Source organism: Acanthamoeba castellanii, assembly GCF_000313135.1.
Source record: "Acanthamoeba castellanii str. Neff unplaced genomic scaffold scf7180000084770, whole genome shotgun sequence".
Taxonomy (NCBI): Eukaryota; Discosea; order Longamoebia; family Acanthamoebidae; genus Acanthamoeba; species Acanthamoeba castellanii.
In genome coordinates, this window is record NW_004457532.1 from 734,539 (window position 1) to 758,891 (window position 24,353).

Sequence of the window (24,353 nt, forward strand, 5' to 3'; positions counted from 1 at the left end):
CCAGAGAGGAAGTACAGGCCTCCGGCGCTCATGAGGGGGATGATGCCGGAGACGGGCGAGGTCTGGCGATCTCTGAAGGTTGCAGACTCGATCACGATGTCAAAGGACACCCTGCGAGAGAGGAGCACAGGGTCGGTGTCGCGGGTGTGGATTGTGACGTCCATGTCTCCGTGCGCCATCTTCCCCTGCTCATGCCACTCCTGGGCCAGTCGCTGATCTTTCTCGACGACGTGCATCTGCAGCTTCTCGCCAAAGCTCCTGTTCGCGCCAATTGACATCAGAGAGGTCAGCACCTCCTCTTCTACTCCGCGAAACGGTTGGCAGGTGTACGCTTTCCACATGGCATAGCTCCACTCGACGTGGCTTGGGTCATCTCCCAAGCCCAGTAGCAGCACTCTGTACCACACGCACACACGCACCACGCACACACACGCGCGCGCGCGCACACACAACCACACACACACACACACACGCTCACACAGAAACACACACGCACGCACACGCATACGATGTACACTTGAGCTTATGGTCTTCTTCTTTCCTCCTCTTCTTCTTCAGCTTCGTAGTGTGGGGCGGGGGGTGGTACCTGAGAGTGGCCTGCGGCTGGAGGCTGTAGGCGTTCTCGTGTACTCCACAGAGGGCGACCGAGGCCTCGCCTCTCCGGAGGGGTCCGAGGTACTTTTCAAACAGCAAGGCATTGGGCGACTGTGGCTCTTCGCAAAACCACAGCCCCGTTGGTAATGGTCTTGTAATTGAGGGCACTGACTCCGTTGAGGGTCCTGCTGTCTGTGAGGGGTATCTCTGGATGAAGAAGACGATTGGTTACAACACACCAGGTAACATGACCATCGACAGGTTCATGATGGGGGTGATTTGGTAGAAAGGGCGGTAGAAGTGAGTCCGCACCATCCACTGGTACTCGTTGGCAAAAATGATGGTGACGACGATGAGTACGACCACAAGCCAAGACGAGTACTTCATATGGGACGACTTGTGGAGAACACCACTTCGTTCGGGTTGAAGTGGAGAACACCACTTCGTTCGGGTTCCGTTCTGCTTTCTCTCTCAAGCTTGGAACGTATGTTGTCATGGATGTGTCACGTCCAAATATGGTTCTTGTTCTTTTTCTTGTTCCCTCCTAAAAGAGTACATCCTTGTTATGGGGCTTTTAATAATGCAAAACAAGTTACGGTTGGGTGAGCTCTTCAAAGAAAAGAAACAACCGTGAATGAGGATGATGACGATCAGATCAGATCATGCCCTCCTCTTCCTCCTCGGGCGAGATTTGGTGGCTGTCGGCGACCTCCATCACCTCCTCCTCTTCCTCCTCAACCGCTTCTTCATCTCCGTCTTCATCGGGCTCGTAGATCTCGCCTTCCTCCTCCTTTTCCTCGTTCGCCTGGGCTGACGGAACCGCAACCACTTCCTCTTCCTCGACCACTCCCTCTTCATCTTCGTCGGGCTCGTAGATCTCGCCTTCCTCCTCCTCGCCTTCATCGTTCTTCTTCTCGGCCACAACCACTTCGACCGCCGCCACCTCCTCTTCCACCGTCTCCGCCTCTTCTTCGGCGTCAGGCTCGTAGATCTCGCCCTCTTCCTCCTCTTCTTCATGCTCCTGCTTCTCGGTCGCCACCACCATCACCACTTCCTCTTCATCAGCGTCGGGCTCGTAGATCTCGCCCTCTTCCTCCTCTTCCTGCTTCTCGGTCGCCACCACCACCACCACCTCTTCGGTCGAAGCATGCTCCTCGGCCTTTTCCTCCTCGTCGCCCTTCTCGTCGGGCTCGTAGATCTCGCCCTCCTCCTTTTCCTCCTCGTCGCCGTCGGCCTTCTTCTCGGCCACAACCACTTCGACCGCCACCACCTCCTCTTCCACATCCTCGCTGTCGGCCTTTTCCTCCTCGACGTCCTCCTCTTCCTCGCCGTGCTTCTCGTGGGAATCGGCGTGCGCCACGAGCTCCTCCTCTTCCTCCTCCTGCACCTTTTCTTTGATCGCTTCTTCTTCCTCCTTCTCTTCCTTCTCGACCGCCTTCTCCTCCTCCTCTTCGGCTTCCTCCTTTTCCTCCTTCTCCTCACCATCGTCGTCGTGCTCGGGCTCCTCAACCTGGGCCGCCTCGGGCTCTTCCTTGGTCTCTTCTTCCTCTTCCTTGATCTCTTCTTTCTCCTCCTTCTCGGCCTTCTCCTCCTCGGCTTCTACCGCCTCCTCCTCCGCCTCCTTGGACGCTTCCACGTCGTCGCCGTCGTGGTGGTGCTCGGCTTCCTTCTCCTCGACCGTCTCGGGCTCCTCCTGCACTTCGGACGGCTCGGCCACGGTGGTCTCCTCCTCCTCCTCCTCCTCCTTGGCCTCCTCTTCCGCGGGGCTCGTCTCGGCGTGGGCGTGGGCAAAGTGGACGATGCCCTCTTCGATCACCTCCTCCTCGACCACTTCTTCGATCTCCTTCTCCTTCTCCTTCTCCTCCTCGTGACCGACACCGGCTTCGCTCGCGTGCCCCGCCTCGGCAACCTCCTCCTGTTCCTGCTCATCGTCGTCCTCCTGCTTCTCGACCTTGTCCGCCTCGGCCTTTTCCTCGTGGGCCTCCTCCTCTTCCTCTTCCTCCGCGGGGCTTGCCTCGGCGTGCGCGGAGTGGACCGCGCCCTCTTCGGCGACCTCCTCGATCGCTTCCTCGATGAGCTCCTCCACGATCGCTGCGGCCTCCTCCAGTTCTTCTTCCTTCTTCTTGGGCTCCGCCTCTATTTCCTCCTGTGCCTCTTCCTTGTGACCGGCGTCGGCGTCGTCGCTGGTGTGCTCGGCCACATCGCCTTCCGCTTCCTCCACCTTCTCCTCCTCGGCCTGATGGTCATCGTGGGCAGCAGCCACCACCTCCTCCTTGCCCTCTTCTTCGCTCTTCTTTGGCTCGTGTTCGACCACGACTGACTCCTCCTCGCGATGCTCCTGCTCCAGCTCGGAGGGAGCCCCGGCTTCGCTCTCCTCGGCCTTGTCGGCCTCCTCGGTCGGCTCCTCCACCGCCTTCTCCTGGCCGTCGACGTTGGCTTCGTGCTGGTGAGACTCGACCGCTGACTTCTCCTCGTCAGCCGCTTCCTCCTCCTCGTTGTGGTGGTGATCGTGTTGCTCGGATTCCTGCGACTCTTGGTCCTCCTCCTGCGCCTTCTCCTCGTGCACGGGGTCGGCCGCCTTCTCGCCGTTCTCCGGCGCCGCGACGGTCTCGTCCTCCTGGTCCTCCTGACGCTGCTTCGCCTCATCGTCGACCGATGCAGCGTCGCTGACCGATGAGGTGGCCTCCTCTACAGCCTCTTCCTTGGCCTTCTGGTCGTCGCCCTCCTCCGCCGATGCCGGCTTCGACTCCACCACCTCAAGGGTGGCGGCAACAGCGACGACGGCGCCAGTCTCCTCCTTGTGATCGTCCGTGCGGACCTCGGAACCGTTCTCCTCCTCCGACTTCTGCTTCTTCTCCTCCGACTTTTCCTCGGCGTTGTGCTGGGCAAAGTCCTCGGGGGCGAACGCGACGAAAGCGGGAGACTCGGATCCGGCCTTGACCAGCCGGATGCGGCACGTCTTGGGCCGGTTCTTGACCGACGACACCAAAGTCTCCTGCACATCGGGAAATGAAAAAGTTTGCAGAGCCGTGAGAAAGCCGGCACAGCACAGCAAAGGCACTAGGTCGAGCCCAGGTACCGAGACGAGCTTGGGGGCGATTAGCTTGAGGTTGTCCGAAGCCTTGGAACCGACCCACACGTAGATGTGGTAGAACGCGTCCAGGGCTACCACCGCCGAGTCCTGGTTGGTGACGTGGTGATGAGGGAGACGGTGCATTGCGGGTTTTGAGTCGATCCTGCTACTGCTAGGGCTGCATAGTTCGTAGAAAGTGGGCCAGCGCAGGCGTACCTGCCACACGCTGTCCTTGAACAGGACGGCGGGGATTCTCTTGGCGGCGCCCTCGTGAGTGAAGAGCTTCACGCCGCCCTTCTCATCCTCGTACACGCTGGAGCACACACGGGGAAAGTTTGAATATGAGATTGGCACTTCAAGCACTACCCAGCGATCACCCCCTGGTAGTGGAGGTGATGGAGGATGGAGTACTGGTGGAGGGTGGGCTTGGGCTTCGTCTCCTCCTGGGCGTCGGCACCGGCCGAGGCCGCAGTGGCGGGCTTGCCCTTTCCGCCCAGCGCAGTCCAGAAGGCCGCCGACTTGCTCTTGGATTCCTCCTTGCCCTCATCTGCTGGCCCAGCATCATAACAAAATAAAGAGTTTAAGTGGTTGTACGCCGGGTTGATGGTGAGGGGAGGGGAGGGAGGGAGTACGGAGAACGTGGACGCTGACATCCTGGAAACTGTGGGCGACACGCTGAGCCAGAGCCTCGGCGGCCTCCTTCTCCACGGGGTTGGCCTGCAGGCCGTGCCAAACAAACACGCGCGCCAGCTTGCGCGAGCCTTGATGTATTGGTTGGGGAAGGGAACGAAGTTAAGAAAGTCGAGATAATGCAAGATAATGCTGATATGAGGCGGTTGTACCATCGCCAACGAGGAGCACGAACGAATCGCCGCTGTTGAGGGAGCGATACGAGACCTCCATCTCGGAGACGTGGGTGGTGACGGCACCCTTCACGCGCAACAGGAACACGCTCGTGCTGGGCTTGGACGCCGCGCCGGCCGGCTTGGCTGCGGTCGATGCGGGCTTGCTGCCGCTGGTAGTGGCAACAGGTCGAACCGGGGAGGACGTGGCCGACGACGGCGAAGGTCTGCGCGGGGCGGCGACGCCGGGCTTGGCGGGCGAGGAAACCCTCGAGCCGGGCGCCGGCTTCACCGCGATGGCGGGCTTGGTCGTGCCGGCTGTCGGCCTCGACGTGGGCTTCGTGGCGGTGGCCGTGCCGGGCCTGGTAGTCGACGATGCGGGCCGAGCCGTAGTCGATGCAGGCTTGGTACCAGTAGTGCCGGCTGCCGGCCTCGACGTGGGCTTCGTGGCGGTGGCGGTGGCAGTGGCCGCGCGAGAGGGAACCGTCCGCACGGCAGGGACGGGTCTCACACCAGCGGCAGCCGTCGAGGCAGTGGGTCGCGGCGCTGGGCGTGTGGTCGTCGCGCCAGCGGCACCAGCAGTGGGCCTGGTTGTTGTGGGCCTCGCCGCGGTCGAAGTTGCAGGCTTCACGGATGCCGGTTTTACTTCACGGGTGTGGCGGCAGCGTAAGCGAAAAAAGTGGCTGTCTTCAGCTTGGCGCGAAAGAAAGAGTACCTGCTGTGGCCGTAGTGGGCCGGGTGGTGGTGGGCTTCACGGGCGAAGCAGTGGCCTGTTTTTCCATTGTGCACGCTATCGATGAGCAAGCACGAAAGAGAGGAGAATAAGAGACAACAAGAGGCGTAAACATACCGAACCGGGAGGCTTCGCGACAGTGGTCGGGCGAGTGGTGGCTAAAGCACCAAACACAGAGATCATTAAAAATGCAATGAAATTGGTAAAATTTGTTTGGAGTAGAATGCATGCGAGGCGTACTTGGCCTGGTGCTGGCAGGCCTTGTTGCGGGCTTCGCTGTGGTCGCTGCAGGGCGAGTTGCCGGTCGCTTCACTCCATTTTCTTTATCCTTTTCGGATGTGGCGGAACCGAAACTGGGCCGCTTGACCGCTGAGGTGCCGCTGGTGGACACTGTAGGCTTGGGCTTCGTCACCGCTCCCGCAGCAGATGCAGGCCTCGCAGTTCCTGTGGTTGCAGGCTTGCGTGCAGAGGTCGCAGCCGATGTCGTGCCATTTGCGGCGGGCCGAGTCGTAGAAGGGCGAGACGAGGCGGGCTTCGTCGCAGAAGAAGCAGGCTTTGTAGAGCTGCTCATGATCGCTTCGAAATTCGATGCAGAACTGAGGCGAGGGGAAGGTGCAGAATGGAAAATTCGTTGATTGTCTCTCTACACAAACCGATCCAATCGATTGAACAGAGAAAACGCAGCAGAATCCTTGCAGCTGCTTGCGCACGTTCACTTCTTTACCTCGCTTTGCTTCTCTCGATTGGCAAGCCTCAAGCGTAAAACGTCCGCCGTTGTTCTTGGGCAGCAGAGCAATGAACCCTTTCCCGCCAAATCAGAGTCGACAATATTATGGCGATAGAGAAATAGAGAAACGTAAAATGAAAGTAAGAAGAAAATTGGAAGTAGCAGATGGAGGATGAAGATGGGGAGCACGAGGCAGAGCCTGTGCTGTGGCCCATCCGGTACGGACTGGCAATGCCCTACATGACGGACAAGTACCGGACCGGGGGAGAAATAGACCTCGGTCTGCGCGGCGGATTCCTGCTCGCCAATCGCTTCCGCAAAACACAAGATGAAGAAGATCACACGAAGGAAGACGAGATCCAGGTCCTTGCACGTGCCACCTCCACTTATGCGCGTGCCATAGCTCAAGAGGAAGACGAGACACTCAGAGATGTGCCAGCTTTGGGTGCGTCTTGACGTAATCTCGAGATTTTATCTATTGCATGATTTAATTCTTGATTCTTGATTAAATGAGTCTGTGCTTGTGCAGAGGCGTGCACGCGTCTGCAGCCCCTGAGCGCTCTCGAGCTGGTCCACATGGCCCCGCAGCCATTTTTGTCCGCCAACGACCTCGTCACGCCTCCCCTTACGGTAGCCTCCGGCGTGGCGCCACAGGAACAGGTGAGCGTTGTGGTGGCCTCGCCCGTGCGTATTACCAACTGGTGCCCTGTGGCTAACTTCACACTCGCGTGGCGTGATGCTCTTTACCGGCAGCTCACGCACCTGCTGGTGCAAGAGGGCCCGGGTGCGGACTTTGTGCCGTCGGTGGTGGCCGCCGCAATGGGGCTGGGCGATTCCGAAGAAGGTGGGCGCCCTTGCGATGTGGTCTGCACGTGTGCGCTGCTGATGTGGTGAATTGTGTGCCCTCTGCTTCGCCCATCAGAGACTTCTTCTGCCGCCGCCGGCTTGGAGGACAAGTCCGAGTGCATGGCCTGCGTAGCCCCGGCCGCTGGCTTTCCGGCCTTCCTCATATTCGTCACGGGCCTGGGCCGAGACACACTCAATATCTTTTTCACCCTTATGATGCGTGTTGTGTGTTGTGCGTTATGTAGTGTTGTGTCATGTTGCGTTAATGTCGTGGTCTCGAATGTTCTCGACTCCTTAACCATCACCACATTTAAGCGCTCTGGCGGAACCGAGATCGGCCCGCTTGCCTCCCGCTTGTGATACTCGCTGCCTTCGCTCGGGTATCAAGTACGTGTCTCCGCGACTGCTTAGTGCCGACAAGTGCTTACCATCCATTCATTGCTTCGCTTCGCTCTATCAGCCAGGTTCGTGCTGTCACCGTGAACAGCGACGCGGCAGGCCCGCCGCGACCGCGCGTGGCTGTTACGACCGCCAACTCCTGCTTCATCTTCTCCATTATGAGTAATCCCACCCTCATCACAAGTGTTTTACGTCTCGTTCTATTATGGTTGTAACCATTGTACATCTTTTTCATCAAGACACGGAGAACCAGTCGTACCGACTTCAGCAGGAGAAGATCATCAGACTTACATCGCAGCCCATCGATATCGCAATCTCCCACCACACCTCCGACCTCGTCATCGTCACCAGCAATGGTACTAACTCCCTCCCCCCACTGCATTCTTGCCATTCCTCACCGCCAGTGTGTTTGTCATGGGGTGGGGCAGGAACGGTTCACCTGTGGGAAGCCAGCAACCCGGGGCGACTCCGGGTCATTGAAAAAGCGCCCACCGACGGCCCGTACGTAGTGCCCGTGTCGCCTGTTGGCGGAGACATTGCGGCCGCAGGTGTGGTGACTAATATGTGAGGGCCTCGACGTATCTGTGCAGGAGCGCCAGCATCGGGGACTACGTATGCACGTTTGGCGCGCATCCGCGCTCGCTGCTGATGGTCAAGCGACGGGTCGCGCCCGAGCTGCTCCGCTTCGATTTCGCCACCCGGAAGACGGTCAAGTCGACGTTGCCACTCCCTTCCGTGGCGGAGAGCGTCCTTGGGTACCCAATTCGCGCTACCGCGGCCCCATTCAAGTTTACCGTCAACCAACACTGTGTGTGTGCGCGGTGGTGTGCGCGTAGTCTTGCACGACATCCCTGGCATCCGTTTCACCTCGTCATTACGACTCCCCAGCACGTCCTGCTCTTTGACGAGAGGTCCGCCCATTCGTCGCCGCTAACCGCACAAAACAAACTCCTCGCTGCTGACCGCGCTATCTGTTGCATGGCATCTCGTGCTGTGCAGGGATACCGGGTCGTCTCTGCTAGCGTGGCGCCATCACATGCTGAAGGAGCCGCCGACCCTCGTCACCCTCCTGCAACCACACCCCGAGCAGTTGTCGAGTACGCGCAACGCCGCCACCCCTTCCTTCCCAGTTCTGGGTAATCACTCACATGTGATCGCCCGCCCATTCAGCGTACATACTGGTAGCCAATCGCTTGCGAGGCGAGATTTTATTCCTCCAGTACACCCTCGGTACGCGCTCACTCGACCACCAAAGCGAAACGCGCCCAGATGACTTACATGCAGAGCGAAAACATTTCAGGAATGGACTTGATGATGCCCGCGCTGGACCACGCCGAGGAGGTACCCTATTTCTCGCCTCTTCGTTTTCGTTCTTCCCCCAATGTAAGGCCAAAATTCCTCACATTCCCACCCCTTTTGCCCAGGGAAAGGGCGTGTGGGACAGAACGGGCCAGCTGTGCACGGTGTTCAGCCCCGAGCGGCCGATCGGGCTGCCTTCCGTCTTTGCTTCGCGCCAATATGACGTGATGTGCGTATTTTCTTTTGCCATACATGGCATGTCGTTCGTGTGCTGTGAGTCGTGTGCAGAGACTGATTGGGTGCTTGCAGACAGTCGAAGTATACGGCGTATGACCCGGTGCGGAACGTGCTAGCGACCAGCCTCCTGCCCAAACTCCTGCTCGGACTATGCGCCTTCGTCACAACTGAAGAAGACGACGTTGCTCGAGACGCTGCCTCGCCGCCCGCCAATCGACACATGGAAGTGTTCCAGATGTCCGAGGTGCGACGCACACAATGCACACGACGCATGGCACGCCGCACGGCGCTAACTGGAATTTCAGGCAGGCGACATTTTCATGCAGATGTTTCGGCTGGTGTCAGCAGCGCGAGAGCAAGAGAGAAGGAAGAAGGAAAAGAAGAACGAGAAAAGGGAAGAAGAAGAGCGGCCACCATCGCCGCCACCACCATCGGTGTCGCTCATGTGGGACCACACCGACGCGCGGCTGATTACGACCGACGTAGAGCTGTGGGACCGGTGGGAGGCCCGCTTCCGAGGGCAGCGCCGCCATCGGCCCGACGCCGGCCCGGAGGTCGATCCGCACTGCAAGCTCGACCGGACGGACCTCCTCGCGTACCACATCGCGGCCGAGGAATACGATTCATCGGCCCAGCACGTGCAGATGGCGCAGCGGGAGGACGAGGAGCGGCTGCGCGACAAGCTGCGCGACGTCATCGCGTTCCTGCGGCGCGGCCAGAAGACGGTGTTCGACCTCCACTGGCACCTAAAGTGCGAGCTGGGCCTCGTCGTCTCCCCGCAGGCCATCGCCCGCTTCCTGGCCAAGATGTACGCCACCAAGCACGAAAACGGAAACGAAAACGAAAGCGGAAACGAGAGCGAAGCCGCCAGGTCGACGACAACAGCGGCGCCGGCCGGGAGCGGAGTGTCATCGAGTTTCAACGACGCGCGCGGGGCCGTGCGGCGCAAGGACACGCGAACGGAGCTGTTCGAGCGCCTGTACAGCGCGCGGCCGATCGACGAGGCGCTCGAGGGCTTTGGCGAGTTCGGGCGGCTGCTGGCCGACGCTGACCGGCGCGCTCGGGAGGACGCCCAGCGCGCGCAGCGCGCCAAGGACTCCAAGGCCCGAGCGCGCGAGCGGACCGTTGCCAAGCGACAACGCCAGCGGCAGCGGCAGCGCCGACAGCAACGCGAGCGCGAGGCCGCCGAGAACGACGACAACAACTTCTCGCTCTTCCCCATGACGCCTGTCAACAGCGGCGTTCGCCACCACCAGCTGAGCCCGAGCCCGTTCGGCGGCGGGCAGAGTCCACTGCCGTCGCCCATACTCCCTTTTGGCAGCGCCAGCTGGGCCTACGAGATAGGCGGCCCGAGGGTTGAGCCGTCAGCCAACGACTACGATGATGGTGGTGGTGGCGATGATAAAGAAGATGACGATGAAGATGACGATGAAGATAAAGAGAATGAGGAGGAAGAGGAGGAAGAGGTGGACTACTACAAGATGGGCCTGGGCGACCTGGCAAAGAAGTGGCAGAATCGCGAGCGCGAGATGCGACGTAAGCTTAACCTACCCGAGGAGGAGAACGAGATGGAGGAGGATAACAGCCCGTCATCGCCGGAGGCCTCGTTTGTGCTCAATTCAAACCCAACCATCGCAGCGTCGCCGTCGCCGGTGGAGCTGCTGAGCGCAGAAGACGACGACGAAGAGGACCCGCTGCGGCTCGACAACAACTCGCCGCCTTTCTCGCAATCGCAGCCGGAGTCGCAGCCGTCGCAGCCGACCACGTCGCCGCGCCCGTTCAAGCGGCCCATGTTTCCGTCGACAAAGCGCTCGGCCTCGCAGTCGCTCATCGCCTCGCAGGGCTCGCCATCGACGAGCACATCGACAACGACGACGACTTCGCCCAGGCGCCTGTCGCGCCAGCAGCGCGCCGTTCCCGCGTCTCCGTTCTCCGCCGCATCGTCGTCAGGGCCGCCCAGGCGACAGTCTGCGCCGCGACTCCTCCAGGGCAAGATCACGGATCTCCTGTCCCCGAAATCAACCCCAACCTCGGCTGGCCCATCATCGGCCCTGGCCACGTCATCATCGCCCGCGCCGCCGTCGCCACTGCCACGGCCACAGCCACCACTACAGCCGAGTACTCCTAATTCCTCGGATTCCGACCGCGGCACGCCGGCGAGGGCGACGACGACCACGGCGGCGGTGGCGGCGATTATGCCATTCACGCCCTCGCCGCTCACCCCCGCACCGGTGCTTGCGCGCCCGCGTTCACACACCCTCGCGCCCTCGCCCTCGCTCTCGGCGCCAATGCTGTCGCCCATCGCCGACTACGCCGGCTCGCCCTCTCCGCCGTCGCCATCACCGTTGCTGTCACCGCCGCCGATCATCGCTTCTTCGCCCAAGTCGCCCATCATCAGCTCTGCGACCCGCCGATCCGCCGCCGCCGGCACCAAGCGCAAACGTGCCGAGGGCTTCTGAAGCCGAGCGCACGCGTTGTTTTCTTTTTCGGTCGAAAACAACACACGCACCGCACACGACACACGACGCGTGTCTGTTTAGTCCTCGCCCTAGTACTTGGCGGGGCTTTGCTTGGGCTGGCGCTGGCTGGCGACGGTGCCGTCGTAGGTGCGTCGGGCCTCCTCGCGCTGCTCCATGCGGGCCGCCCAGGCCGCCAGCCGCGGGTAGCGCGGCAGCACCGCGTCGCCCTCGGGCGTGGCCCGCAGATCGGCCAGCGGCGGGTACACGAACAGATCGGCCCACGTCACATCGTCCCCCACAAAATAGCCCTCACCACCGCCGCCGCCAAGCAGGGACTCGAGCAGGGCCAGCACCGGCTCCAGGGCCTCCAGGCCCGGCTGCACCTTGGCCCGGACCTCGGCCTCGAGTGCTTCGTGGTCGCCGCCAGTGCTGGCCGATTGCTGCTCGAGGGCCAGGCGCGGCTTTACGACGCCGAATTCGAGGCGACGGAAGAGGTGGTCGGCGGCGAGGCTCGCGATGGTGTCGATGCGGGCGTTGGTGCGCGGATCTTGGTCGGCCGAGCGCAGGGATGGCGCGCTCGGCGCTCGGGCCGCGGGGAAGATGACGGTGTCGAGGTAGCGCGCAATGGCAGCGCTCTCGTAGACCTCGAAGGGCTCCTCGCCCGGGCAGCGTTGGTGTGCAAGCACGGGGATGAAGCCGAGCGGGTGGTGCTTGCAGGCTTCCTCGGAGTGCGGCAGGCAGCCCACCTGGCATTTTATTTATTAATATTATCAATATTAATACTATCAATATTATCAATATTAATACTATTACGAAAATATTGAATTATAATAATAGATGAGCTGCAAATGATTTTGTCTTGATTTTATTTATTTATTTATTTAACGAAAAATGCAAAATGCAGCGCGAGGTACCTGATGGAAGGGCACTCGCTGGGAGTGCAGTGCCATGGCGATGGCGCGTGTGAAGGTGGAGAGGGGCGCCCCATACAGGCATACTTCGCTTGTCCTGAGGTCTTCCATCTGGGCTACTTTTGGCTTTTCTCGTTTTTTCTTTTTTGTTTCCCTTTTTTACCGGCAGCCTTGTTTTGTCTCTGCGTTCCTCTCATTCCAACCGTTGCGACCGGTTTATATGCTTTTATTTTTGTGTGGAGTAATCAGAGAGGCCGAGGAATGATGAATGGGCGAGTGGCCTCGCCCTTAGTGCCACGCTGGCAACGCAATGAAAACCAGAAGCGATTGCGCGGCGAAGAGTACGGGCTACTATTTCCCCCCCCCCAATCTTCAGAAATTACATAATTGCAATTTATTTGTTACCGTTTAATCGCCACCAACCCCTGAGTGCTTCATCCAATTAAATAATCTATTTGATACTCTAATTGAACGGGGCTAATTAATTATTTAAATGCCATTTATTAAAAAAAAGGCAACGTACGGCGTCGCAGCGATCGTTCCGGATGGTCCTCAACCTGCTCGCCCAGGAGGCAGATGAGGAGGAAGACCTCGACGCCTCCAACGCCCGCGAGACCACCACCTCGCCCGCGCCTCAGTCGCCGTCGCCGCCATCTCCAGCGTCGCGAGTGCTGCGAGAACGGAGCGCCGTCGGCACGCCTCCGCAGCAGGCGGCGTCGCCATCAGCGCAGAAGCGACGGAGCCCAGCCACGCCGGCGTCACCTTCGGCCCTGAAGAAGCGGCGGATGACGATGGAGCAGCAGCAGCAGCAGACGCGATCTCCGCGACCACCAGACACAACACCAGCCCGCAAGGACGATGGCGGCGAGGGCCTGTACGAGGAGGACGATGGTGGCGGCCTGGCCAGCGGCGTTGTGGCCTACGACGACGACGACGACGACGGATTCGACGGCTTGCCGGCGCAGGAGGAAGGGCAAGAGAACGAAGAGGAGGAAGAGCGAACGCGAAGCGAAGACTACGATGAAAGCGAAAGCGAAAGAGAAAGAGAAAGAGAGGAAAAAGAACGAAGGGAGGAAGAGGAGCGGCATGCAGAGAAGGCGAAGAAGGAGAAGAGGAAACGGCACGCAGAAAAGGAGAAAGCGAAGAAAGCGAAAGCGAAGGAGATCAAGAAGAGGAAGAAAGAAAAAGAAATGGAGATGGAGAAAGAAGAAGAAGAAGAAGTCGAGGAAGGCGAGGAGGAAGAGGAGGAAGCGGAGGAGGTGGAGGTGGAGGGGATGCGGGAGCAGGAGGCGCAGATCCGAGCGGAGAAGGAGCGGGCCGCGCGGGAAAGCGAGCGGGAGCGGGAGCGGCTGCGCGAGGCGAAGGGCAAGGACAAGGCCACCCGCGCGGACGACCACAACGGCGAGCCGACAACAAAGAAGAAACGGAGAACAGGTGCACACGCACACGCACACGCACACGCACACGCACACGCCACCGCACACGCACACGCACGCACCACCGCACACGCGCAGCGACGTGAGTGGGTGGCTGACTTGGGAGCTCGGCGCCTGCAGAGCCGGTGGACGACACGACCGAAGCCGAAAACGGGCACGAGGACGACGCCAAGTGGGTCGATTGGACAGACCTCGGCCTGCCACCGACGGCCAAGGTATTATTTGGCTCCCTCCGTGCGCGACACATGACACGCACAACACGCACGACACGCACGACACGCACGGGTGACTGACGTGTGTGTGGTGTTGTGCCCACGCAGGAGTCTGAAATCATAACGCGGGCGGTCCTGGACGGAATTGTGAGCTTCGAGGGCGAGGTCGACGACGAGCGAAGCCAAGAATTGGCCCGCTTCCACGACGCCGTAGAGAACGCGCTCCAGGAAATCGTACGATGCGATGCGATGCATTCATTCTTTTCCCGCCGATCATCCGTGCGACGGACTTCACATTCTAAACTCTCTTCTCTGGCGTGTGCGGCGGTGCGTGTGTGCGGTGGGTGCGGTGGTGTGTGTAGGTCGATGCGACTTCGACGTACTATGCCCTGAAGCAAGCCGAGTCGAAGAGCCGTGCAAGGGTGCTCAAGAAGCGCAGGGAGCTCCTCAAAATCCAACGCGAACGAGCCGTCGTACGCTCTCCTTGCTCACATCGGTTTGTGAGTGCAGCGCGCGCGGTGACATTCGTCTCACACACGACACGCAACACGACACACAACACACGACGCACGCAGTTGGGCGAGCAGATGCGGGTGCTCGAGGAGCAGAACGCAAAGGCCCGGGACGAGACTTCGGACGTGGCCTCACTCGACCAATACCTGAGCCAGCTGCGCGGCCTTCGACAATCCGTCGCTAAGTTGCCGCCGCCAAGCCAAGAAGTGGTTTGCACTCCTCACACGACACACACACACACACACACAACACGCACCATCGCACACGCAGCCTGCGCCTCAAAGGGCAAGGGCACACACAGCACACAGCACACGCAACACGACACGCATTGATGTTATTGCACGGGCAGTCAAGCGACGCGGCGAGTCTCGGAGCGTTGGCAACGGGCCTGGGCGTGGGCGGCACGGCGGGCAGTCTACGGACCGTGCGGGAGGTCAACGCCGACCTGGAGGCGTGCCTCAAGATGATCGACCACCTCGCCGCCCGACAACCAACCACCACTTCTTCCTCCACACGCAGGAAGAAGAACAAAGGAACATAACATGCATGTTGCAATCAATATATTGACGTGCAACAAGATGCAACTTATATGGAATGTGATTGGTTTATTTACAATGTGACCCACCCCGCATTGTGGCGGGCCACATCCACCACCGGACCACTAAGAGCCCAGGCAGTCTACGTGCATTAATGGTATATATATGTTCATGGTATGTTGTTGGTGTGTAGTGCTGTGGTACCGTCTTCTTCATCATCGTCTCGCTCACCTTCTGCTTCTTCTTCAGGCCTGGCCGACCTCGACGTCGTCGTGCAGCCAGAAGTAGGTCTGGGCGTACATGGAGGTCTCCTCCTCGGTGGGCAGCAGGTGCGGCGGGTTGTTGTAGATGAGACGCTTGCGCTCCTCCTCCCTGTCGGCAAAGCGGTGGCCGCTCTTGCGCGACTCCTTGACCAGGAACGCGGCGATGTGGTGCATTGCGACGATGGCCTCGGGCGAGTGGTCGATCTCTTCCTCCTCGGTCCACTCCCAGCCGTTGCGCTCGGGGTGGAACTGGCCGGCCCAGAAGGGGTACTTCTTGCCCTCCATGCTGGTCACGAAGACCTTGCCCTCGGCGTCTTCGTTGGTGGCCAGCACCTCGAACATCGAGCCCAGCGCTTGGTGCTCTACTCGCCAACATAATTCAAATAGTTGAGTTTATATGCGCATTTTCATCGGTGAAATGAGGAATTTGAAGAATGGACGTAGGAAGAGCTGAGAGCGGTACCTTCAAATGTCTCGGGCGTGATGCAGTAGTTGTGCATGTGCTCACCGCACGGGGTCTCGGCCAGGGTCCTGTAGACGTGTTGCGGCAGCGAGCCGAACAGGCGACTACTCTTGGCCTTGTGGGTGAACTCGAGCGGTTTCGAGACGCCCACGCACCCCTTGACGCGCTGCTTGAGGGTGAAGTTGTTGGCAGCCAGCTGGCACATCAGCTGGAAGCCCTGGCACGTTCCATAGATGGGGAAGTGGTCTCCGGCGTCGTTGGCCTCCTTCGCCCACCGGAACAGCAGCTTCGCCGTGTGGCCGTACGGCGTATTCCTGTGCGACACCAGACCAGATGTGAGTCACATTACACACATTACCCCCACCTCACCACACCACAGGCAGTAAAGAGAGAACGTACGAGATGTCGGTGATCTCGCCGCCGGTGAACAGCACGCCGTTGATGCTCTCGAACAGATGTCGCAGCTCTTGCTCTTCTGTGTCGTAGCTGGTCGCGAAGTCAAGAGTTTGTTATGTCAGTTTGCAGTTTATGCGAAATCGCACGCGTGTGCGGTGTGTGTGTGGTGTGTGTGCGACGTACTGGATGGGGATGACTCGCGCGCCGCCCGATTCGAGCCAGCGCACGAAGGAGGCCGGGACGTACTCCCGATATCGCTCCTCGAAGTCGACGAGGCGCTCTTCGCTGTCGGTGGGCTGGGTGAGGACGCCCCACACGGGTCTCGTGGTCTTGGTGGTGCGGGGACTCGTGACGTTGATCTTGATCGTACTACTGGTACTCATTTCTGCAGAACATAACAAAAATAAATTAATTAATTAAATGTCCAAAACAAAATCAATCCCACAGAAGAAAATTAAAAAAATAATTTAGAAAAAGCAAAATAGGCAAATTTAGCATAAAAAGGAAAATGAAGGTTGCTTCTGTGGAAACAACGATGTGCCGCGGGGCGTGTGGCTGGCGTAGACTGCGCCGTCCCCCTCAAACCGAACCGAACCTAACCATGGCCTGACCATGGGTGCGACCCAGGAGGTACCTTGCGCCGGTGGTGGTGGTGGAGAGGGGGATTGTAGCACAACTGCTTCGTCATCGAGTCACAAGTCCCTGTGGGCGATTGCGCCCCAAGCCGACGGAGGGGGAGGGAGGCAAGAGGGGTGAAGGCCGCAACAGTTCGAGATGCAAAAAAACAGATTTGATGCAGGAATGGAAGAAGATGAAGAATGATGAAGTCTGGAGGGAGGAGAAGATGTTCAGGTACCTGACTTGTGTGACTTGTTACGGGTACTTGAGGCTTGTGGGGTTGATGGTTGTGAAGGTATGGTTGTGTTTGTTGAAGAACAAAGAAGGCGGAAGGTGTTGCTTGAGTAGTGACAGCTGCTGTGTTAGGCCTGGGTTTGGGATATGGGTATGGTCCTTGTGGCGTTCGGCACTAAAATACTCAGAAAATAGAAACGTCGACCGCTGGCGGCGACACTTGTCAGCCCCAAATCTCCCCCCCACCGGCATCTGGCCAGTTCTCGGTGTGGACGCTCTCAGTTACTGGCACCTCGATTTCCATCGAAATCGTCCGGCTCCCGTGTCGACAATCCGGGTGCTGGCAATTCGGCAGAAATTCAGCGGCTTCCAGCTTGTCCATTTCCTGCAGGGCTTCCGCCAGCCTTCTTTCGCGGCTGAGGGGGTGGGGGCCATGAGGACGAGCTCCACATCATCACCACATCGTGTGGCCTCTGGCTTACAACCTCCTCCTGCATCCACAGACTCATCCACCACAGCACAACAAGACACGCCCAACAACAAGAACGACACAACCACGATGGAGTTTCTGCAAGGGAAAGAGTTGGCAGGCGTAGGGAGGCTCTGCCTCTGCATGGTTTGGGTGTGCCTCTTCGCCCAGCTGCTCCCACCGTGGACCCCGGCGCCTCCCACCACATCATCATCGTCTTCGCCACCAGCGCACCAGCCATCCAACAACTGGCCACTCATGCAGTATTCCGCTACATCGTCACCTTCGTCGGCGTACCAACGTCACCAAACTCACCTTCGTGCGAGTAGCCACGAACCATCGGCTGCGGCGGAGGACCCACCGACGCGAGCATACGCGCGCGAGCACTGGGTGCTGGCCGAGGTGGGGCGGACATACAAGAACGCGGTGTACATGTCCCGGGAAGCGGAGGCGAGGGACGAGAACGCCTTCATCACCGCCACCCTGGCCCTCGGGTCGCACTACCTCCTCATCGGCCTCTCGCTCTGGCTCCTGCTGGCGCCCGAGAAGGAACGGTCGGCACTGGCCGACGGCCTCTGATCCGGCCTTATGTCTTTTCTCCGCATGATCATAGTTTCTTGTAGGTAGGTATGGCTGCTCGCCTTTCACCCGGATCGGGTGGTGGCGCGCACCATTCCGTAATATTTGGTTTTTCAAATTCGTTTGCAAGCTACGAAACAAACAGTTTGTGTTACCATTTTCTTTTTCGTAGCCTCAATTTCTTGCCTTTTTCCTCTTTCGGTTGGATTGAATTGATTGAAGAAGATGAGGAAGGCGTGGAGCGGTGTGCGACAGCAACTGGCGGTGCCGCCGTGCGCGGTGGTGGGGCCATCGACGACGGGGATGAGCCGCCAATTCGTGCGGGGAATTACGCATTCGCAGCACGAGCGGGCCTACCTGCAACGGCTGCGACAGATGGAGGCCGAAGCCGCGGCGGGCAAGACATGGCGCCTCGTTGGCGGTATCGCCGTACAGAGATTGCCCCTCATCATCCCCACGCCCGATCCCATCGAGGACCAATACGAGCAGTTCCGATTCGATAGGGACAATTATTTCTCCATTAATGTAGAGCGCAATCTCGAATTGATGGAGGAGGATCGTCGGAAGGGCTCCAAGATCTCCAAGACGCAGAAGAAGAAGAAGGAGAAGAAGGAGGGCGTTTCGGATGCTGGTCCTGCAGGCGGTAAGCAGAAGGGCGGCGAGCAGGATGAAGCCGACTCGCTCTACCAGAAGGCGGAGGAGACCGCGTACAGAGAGGAGACGCTGGAGGATGTGCGGGCCAAGATGGAACGCCTGTCTCCGCGAATCACGGCGGCCGATCTGGCGAACGATCGCAAATCGTTGAACCGCGCCCTCGCCTCGCGTCTCTACCTCATCGTGCAGAAGCCAAGGACCGAGCATGCCTGGCAATTCCCGCAGGGCGGGCGCGAGTCTGGCGAGACCATGCGTCAGGTACGCGCCACTTATTTCATCACTTATTTAATTGGCATTTTAATCAGAGCGAGTGCGAGTGAATTCCTGTGAATCAAAATCGAATGCTAATCTTCCGTTCGCACAGTGCTGCGAGAGGGAGCTGCGAGAGGAGATTGGCACGAAGGTGAAGGTCCACTTCTGGAGTAACGCTCCTGCTGGCTGCTACTCCTACCCCTATCCCGACAACTACTCCCACAACGACGGCCACCATGGCTCCAAGGTGCACACTTGTTCTTTCTCTTTCTCTTCCTCTCGAGTTCTTATCTCTCGTGTCTCTTACAAGAGTAGAAGTAATAATGCTTTCTTTTATCTTCTACTTCTTGTTGTTGTTTGCGTCCAGGTGTTCTTCTACCACGCCGAGTACGTGAGTGGCGAGCCCCACCCGGACAACAAGGAGGTGGTGGACTTCGCGTGGGTGACGCGCGACGAGCTGCAGGAGTACTTCGACCCTCAGCTCTTCAAGTTCGTCCGCGACATGCTCCCCGCCTAGATGCGTGTCACCTTCTACCTTCTACCTTCTTCTTCTTGTTCGTTCTTCTTCTCTTTCCACTTTCTCAAACAATAACAGCCATCATAGTTATAGTTATCAAGACCCTCCTCACACTCCATCACATCATCAGGCTTATGCTAATACTCCGCTATATTCGGAGCTATATATGTTCAGTGTATGTATGTACATCGTGCGTTGTGGTGTGGTGGAAACAAATGTAAATGGTGGAACGACTGACGCCTCGTCTAGACGAAGACCGAGTTCAACCATGAGTCGGCCGCGGCCAGCGATGATGTTTCCACCACTCCCGCGCACGAAGGCGGCTGCTCGGTCGAAAGTTCGTCGCTCAGCTCCTCCTCGCAAGCGAGCCGACACGTCGGCATCGCTGGCGCGACCGGCGGCACGCTCAGTAACGAGAGGGAAGACAGCCACGACGTCGAGTCGTCCGTCACCTCGTCGCACAGCGACCAGAAGGCATCGTCGCAGGGGGTCGTGGTGGTCGGGTCGAGGCTCATCATCGACGACGCCGACGAACTCTCTACAACGAAGGCCCACGGGAGGAAGAGCGTGGCCTGCTCGCCGACGTAGCCGCCGTCCGATTCGTACCTCGCCGTAATCAACCCGAAGTCGCGTTCGAGGAGATCCAGGCTTGCGGGGGTGGTACCGATGGTCTCCCCGACGTCCAGCTCCTCGCCGTCGTCCTGTCCGCGGTTGTCGTCGACCATGCAGCAGTCCGAGGAGGCGTAGACCGCGTGGTCGTCGCCGGCCTCCCACAGGCGGCCTGATCCCTCGTCGGCGCTCGTGCTGGCCTCGAAGTGGTCGTCGTAGTCGTTCCCCTCGTGGTGTTCGTCGCCGCTGCTCATCGAGGCTTCGTCGTCGTGGTCGTTCTCGGGTAGCGGCTTCGTCTCTTGAAACTCGTCGAAGGCGGCGCTCTCGCTGTCTTCGTCGTCCGCGTAGGGCGTCTCGGACTCAAGCTGCTGCGACCAGCCTTCGTCTTCTGAGTAGTCTTCGTGAGGGGCTTCGGTACCGCTGCTGCTGCTTGTCGCGGCCGTCTCGTGGTCGTCGTCGGCTGTGGTGACGCGACACCTCTTCTTGTCGCGCGCCGTACCTTCGTCGTCGTCCGAGTAGTCAGGCAGAATGGAGTAGAGCAAGTCGGTGAGCGAAACAAGCTCGGTCAACACCTCGACGACCTTGCACTCCTGCTCCTCGTCGCTCGGGGGCACCTGCTTCTTGCTGCCCCGGCAGCGTCGCGCTAGTCGTCGCTTGGGTGTCGTAGTGGCCACGTATTCATCTTCCTCCTCCTTCACCTCCTTGTTATTCTTTCGCCAGCCGCCGACCGCTTCCGATGCCGCCACAAACGCGCCCCGCCTCTTCCTTCCGTTCACCATCTTTGACATCTTGTAGCGATAGAAACGTAGGCGTTGAAGCTAAGTAACTTCAAGCTGACTTGTAAGTAGAACCTCGCGTCGAGGAGATGGTGCCGGTGCGGGGCTTGTTGTCGGAGGTGTGTATGTTGCTGGTCTGGTTTGAAAAGAAAGACAAGAGCGAACGTAGGCCGAACATAAGGGGCAAGGCAGGCAAACCTCTTTCCTTTTTGGTGTCGTCTTTTCGCTGACCAGCTCCTGGTTGGTCCCGCGGAGTTTGACCAGCCAATGGGCGCAAGTGCCAAGCGGGTGCCCCTTGGTACACAACGACCACACCGTTCAAAAAGGGGGCCCTGAGCGGTTACCATCCCCTGACACTCTGCAGGGCAAGGCCCGTTTCTGGCCATGATCACCAGAACTGGCTTTCCGCTGGGTGGAACCCACTTGAACAAGTTCTTGCCGCAGCGCGGAGTGGCCACATCCCAGACACATACCCCAGAACAGGCATAGCAAAAGAGGTCGGCCCCTCATGGTGTGACATGTCGGTTGGTGTGGTGGCCGAGGAGGGACTGAAGGGGGGGACAAGGTTTGTTTGTGTAAATGAATAACACGAGAGGTTGTTATTGTGTGTGGGGGCTACGCTGCTACTGTTGGGCGGAGGAGGTTGCTGGGGGCTTCTCCTCTTCGGCGCTCATACGATCAAAGAGTCCCGCGAGGGCCTTCTTCTGCTTGTCGCTCTGCGCCTTCTCGAACTGCTTCAGTCGCCTGGGCACAACAACAACTACGCGGTGAGCACCTCACAGCGCACCCTTCGGTCGTTGCGACAGAACAAGCGTGGCCGTCAGGAAGGAGAGCGAAAAGAAAACCTGATCTCCAGTTGGATGGCCTTGTCGCTGGGGTCCAGCTGAGCAGCTTTGTTAAGGTCCACAGCCGCCTTGTCCGAATCACGCAGCTTGAGGTACGCTACGTTGCCGACGCAGCACACGACATACGCAGTTAGGGCGATGTAGAGATGGCGGCCAGCAATGGGGTGATGTGTACCCTGGCCTCGCCTGAAGAGCGCCTTGACGCTGCTGGGCTCCAGTTGGAGGGCCTTGTTGCAGTCGTCGATGACTCGATCGAACTTGTCCTGCTTGAAGTGGCACAGGGCCATGTTCAGGTGCAGCGCCAGGCTGATGGCCTTGATCTCGCTCGTCTGTCCCGACGACAGCGCCTCCTGCCTGCACCACGTGCACCAATACGTCAACAACAAATGTGCACACGCACACGCACACGCACACGCACCACCGCACACGCACACGCACACGCACCACCGCACACGCACACGCACACGCACACGCACACGGGTACCCGCTGTTCTTGCGCATCATGGCAAACTTGCCGCCGCTACCGTCATCGCCCAGGCCCTTCACGTAGAGCCACGCCTGCACATAAAAACACTCGAATTAGATTTGCATGTGTAAAGCAACAAATTCGTAGAGTTGTGCACTGACCTTGTGGTAGGCGAGGAGGGCCTTGCCATAGTCTTGCTGCTTGACGAAGCTGTTGCCCTCCTCCTTCAGCTGTTGCGCCGTGGCGATCTTGTCCTCGTTTGTCTGCGCATAAATTAAATAATAAATCAACAATCAATAAATAATAACAAAAACCTAAAACGACAACACAACTGACCTTGCCGCTCGACATGCTGGGTGTCTCCTTGATTAAAAAATTGCGAAGATTGAATTATTGCCCTCAACCCAATAATATTGCATTTCTTGGTTTCAGAAAAGTGGTGAAAATTTTCAAACACTTTTGGCAAAAATTAGTGCCCTGAAACGGGCTTTCTGTTTGTTGTGCTAGGATGCAACACAGAATAAGGTGGTGAGGATTGAGAAAGGTAAGCACCAGCCGCGAATCACGACAACCAAGTGCTGTGGGAGGACGACGCATACAGGCCACACCCACCTGGCAGGGCATGATTGGCCAAGTGGTTCCCTCTTGGCGACCTATCCTTGGCAACAGCCTCCCTCCACACGAAAAGGCAGTGCTGCTGCACCTCACTCTACGCTCCACCACTCAACACACACAACCACCCTCTCTTTCAATCAACAAACACACACAAGATGAACATCATCACTGGCACCGACGAGGAGAAGCTGAAGGCCCTGAGCGAGCGCACGTACAAGGAGCAGGCCGTGTGGTTCCTCAACGCCTTCTGGACGGGTGTGGGCCACAGCGAGGCCGAAAAGCTGTGGGACTTCGTCCACCAGTGCGAGGAGCTCGACAAGGAGAACAGGGCGCTGGGCAACCATCTCGACGAGTTCACGGCCCACCGCTTCCTTGAACACTTCAAGGAGACCCTCACCATCACCGACCTGCGCGACAAGCTGTTGGCCAGCGGCGCCATCCCCACCACCAGTAAGTTCCTCAAGGAGGTGCCCCTCATCTTCTTCCTCATCGTCAAGTACGTAGAACGACCCCCCTACTCATCACTCTAGGTAGCTCTACAAAAAGTCTACTGTATGTGGACGTAGAGATTGACTCACTGTGTTGTACAGGTACAACGTGGACTTCCACCACATGGTGAACACGGCCCAGGGCGCCGCCGAGGAGACCGCCAAGGCCCAGGGGGTGCTCGAGGCCGTCATGGAGGCCTTCGCCAAGAGCGCCGCCCAAGACCGCAAGGCCGCGGCCAGCTTGGAGGATTCCACCCGCCGCGAGGCCCACGCCAAGGAGGCCGCCGCCGCCGCCGCCCAGCGGTACGCCCCCCCCCCAATCTACCTCAAGCGCGTGTTTTTATTTCTCACGGGTGTGCGGCTGTTCAACGGAACAGTGACGCCGATGCCAAGCACTCGGCCGCCGAGGCTGCCCATAAGGAGGGCGTGGCCCAGAAGGCCGAGCACGAGGCCAAGGAGCGCGAGGCCGAGGCCCGCGCTCGTGAAGACGAGATGGTTGCGGCCAAGAACAACCTCGAGGAGGCCCTCAAGGACCTCCACCAGCAGGAGTCGTCCTACAACGCCCGCACGGCCGAGCTGACCAAGGCCAGCCAGGAGGGCTCGGCCATGGCCCAGAGCAAGGCCAAGGTGGAGCTCGCCACGCACCTCGAGGCCGACCACTTGCCCCTGCGCAAGGCCAAGGTCACCCAGGAGGCTGCCCTCAAGGCCACCGAGAAGGCCATCGTCGTCAGCAAGGCCGCCGCCGACGTCGCCTCCGCCGCCCGCAAGGAGGCCGGAAGCGCCCTCTCCCACGTACGTCAGCCCAACATATGATATGTTGAGTGTCTCATGCTGACGTGTCGTGTGTCATGTCATTTAGGCGCAATCGTCGCGTGCCGCTGCCGATGCGGCGGCTGCCCAGGCGTCGGCTGCGCGTGCGAGCGCAGAGCAGTCTGCCAAGGAGGCCGTGGCCGCGCGTGCCCAGTCGGAGGCCGACAAGCAGCACGCGGCGGCGGCGCTGGCCGATGCCAAGAAGAAGGTGGAGGAGGCCGAGGCCTTCCTGGAGCAGGCCAAGAAGGTCATGCCGGGCGGCACCTCCTGGTGGATGGAACGCGAGCTGGCCGAGGCCCGTAACTTCCTGCCCAAGGCCAAGGGCGGCTACATCAAGAGGCACATGACCCTCGACAAGGCCGCCAGGAAGGCTTTTGCCGCCTCCATGAAGGGCTAAACTACGCTCAATTTAATGTCGTAGTCTCTACACAACATGTTGTGAAACATGTGGTGCTTCTTTGATAATAAACTGTGATAACATT

At 59.2% G+C, this 24,353-nt stretch overlaps 10 protein-coding genes across 10 annotated transcripts in view; 5 read left to right on the forward strand and 5 right to left on the reverse strand.

Moving 5' to 3' along the window:
- ACA1_266860 (uncharacterized protein) overlaps positions 1-981 on the reverse strand; it is a gene marked incomplete at both ends in the record, with an annotated part of 1,030 nt that extends 49 nt beyond the window's left edge. Inside the window, 5 exon segments of the mRNA XM_004341467.1 lie at positions 1-396; positions 509-586; positions 631-678; positions 689-779; positions 834-981. The exon segment at positions 1-396 is cut by the window's left edge and continues 49 nt beyond it. Of these exon segments, the coding sequence (XP_004341515.1) occupies positions 1-396; positions 509-586; positions 631-678; positions 689-779; positions 834-981 (761 nt within the window).
- A 268-nt stretch (positions 982-1,249) lies between these two features.
- On the reverse strand, positions 1,250-5,526 carry ACA1_266870 (gelsolin repeat-containing protein; the record flags this gene model as incomplete). The annotated part of the gene is made up of 9 exons (XM_004341468.1): positions 1,250-3,589; positions 3,674-3,775; positions 3,884-3,980; positions 4,034-4,214; positions 4,300-4,428; positions 4,510-4,656; positions 4,706-5,154; positions 5,225-5,299; positions 5,483-5,526. Coding segments are annotated over 9 exons (3,564 nt in total), but the record flags the coding sequence as incomplete, so codon positions are not given.
- A 608-nt stretch (positions 5,527-6,134) lies between these two features.
- Positions 6,135-11,209, forward strand: ACA1_266880 (uncharacterized protein; the record flags this gene model as incomplete). The annotated part of the gene is made up of 15 exons (XM_004341469.1): positions 6,135-6,414; positions 6,499-6,653; positions 6,723-6,813; positions 6,892-7,040; positions 7,280-7,397; positions 7,454-7,570; positions 7,643-7,715; positions 7,805-7,969; positions 8,051-8,125; positions 8,214-8,311; positions 8,385-8,444; positions 8,470-8,555; positions 8,639-8,742; positions 8,823-8,994; positions 9,056-11,209. The coding sequence occupies 15 exons, from the start codon at positions 6,135-6,137 to the stop codon at positions 11,207-11,209; spliced, it is 3,897 nt and encodes a 1,298-aa protein (XP_004341517.1).
- Positions 11,210-11,298: 89 nt separating this feature from the next.
- ACA1_266890 (glutathione Stransferase, C-terminal domain containing protein) lies at positions 11,299-12,231 on the reverse strand (the record flags this gene model as incomplete). The annotated part of the gene is made up of 2 exons (XM_004341470.1): positions 11,299-11,955; positions 12,124-12,231. 2 exons carry the CDS (start codon positions 12,229-12,231, stop codon positions 11,299-11,301), a joined length of 765 nt encoding a protein of 254 aa, XP_004341518.1.
- A 434-nt stretch (positions 12,232-12,665) lies between these two features.
- On the forward strand, positions 12,666-14,822 carry ACA1_266900 (uncharacterized protein; the record flags this gene model as incomplete). Its single annotated transcript, XM_004341471.1, has 6 exons — positions 12,666-13,554; positions 13,677-13,771; positions 13,877-14,002; positions 14,131-14,241; positions 14,344-14,490; positions 14,631-14,822. 6 exons carry the CDS (start codon positions 12,666-12,668, stop codon positions 14,820-14,822), a joined length of 1,560 nt encoding a protein of 519 aa, XP_004341519.1.
- A 240-nt stretch (positions 14,823-15,062) lies between these two features.
- Positions 15,063-16,322, reverse strand: ACA1_266910 (gammaglutamyl hydrolase (conjugase, folylpolygammaglutamyl hydrolase), putative; the record flags this gene model as incomplete). Its single annotated transcript, XM_004341472.1, has 4 exons — positions 15,063-15,442; positions 15,544-15,857; positions 15,943-16,029; positions 16,123-16,322. The coding sequence occupies 4 exons, from the start codon at positions 16,320-16,322 to the stop codon at positions 15,063-15,065; spliced, it is 981 nt and encodes a 326-aa protein (XP_004341520.1).
- Positions 16,323-17,350: 1,028 nt separating this feature from the next.
- On the forward strand, positions 17,351-17,839 carry ACA1_266920 (uncharacterized protein; the record flags this gene model as incomplete). The annotated part of the gene is made up of 2 exons (XM_004341473.1): positions 17,351-17,553; positions 17,590-17,839. The coding sequence occupies 2 exons, from the start codon at positions 17,351-17,353 to the stop codon at positions 17,837-17,839; spliced, it is 453 nt and encodes a 150-aa protein (XP_004341521.1).
- Positions 17,840-18,064: 225 nt separating this feature from the next.
- Positions 18,065-19,262, forward strand: ACA1_266930 (hydrolase, NUDIX domain containing protein; the record flags this gene model as incomplete). Its single annotated transcript, XM_004341474.1, has 3 exons — positions 18,065-18,751; positions 18,858-18,992; positions 19,113-19,262. The coding sequence occupies 3 exons, from the start codon at positions 18,065-18,067 to the stop codon at positions 19,260-19,262; spliced, it is 972 nt and encodes a 323-aa protein (XP_004341522.1).
- Positions 19,263-21,270: 2,008 nt separating this feature from the next.
- On the reverse strand, positions 21,271-22,309 carry ACA1_266940 (tetratricopeptide repeat domain containing protein; the record flags this gene model as incomplete). Its single annotated transcript, XM_004341475.1, has 6 exons — positions 21,271-21,391; positions 21,493-21,589; positions 21,668-21,846; positions 21,977-22,050; positions 22,120-22,221; positions 22,295-22,309. 6 exons carry the CDS (start codon positions 22,307-22,309, stop codon positions 21,271-21,273), a joined length of 588 nt encoding a protein of 195 aa, XP_004341523.1.
- A 419-nt stretch (positions 22,310-22,728) lies between these two features.
- On the forward strand, positions 22,729-24,268 carry ACA1_266950 (uncharacterized protein; the record flags this gene model as incomplete). The annotated part of the gene is made up of 4 exons (XM_004341476.1): positions 22,729-23,069; positions 23,164-23,364; positions 23,439-23,853; positions 23,921-24,268. 4 exons carry the CDS (start codon positions 22,729-22,731, stop codon positions 24,266-24,268), a joined length of 1,305 nt encoding a protein of 434 aa, XP_004341524.1.
- Positions 24,269-24,353: the final 85 nt, after the last annotated feature.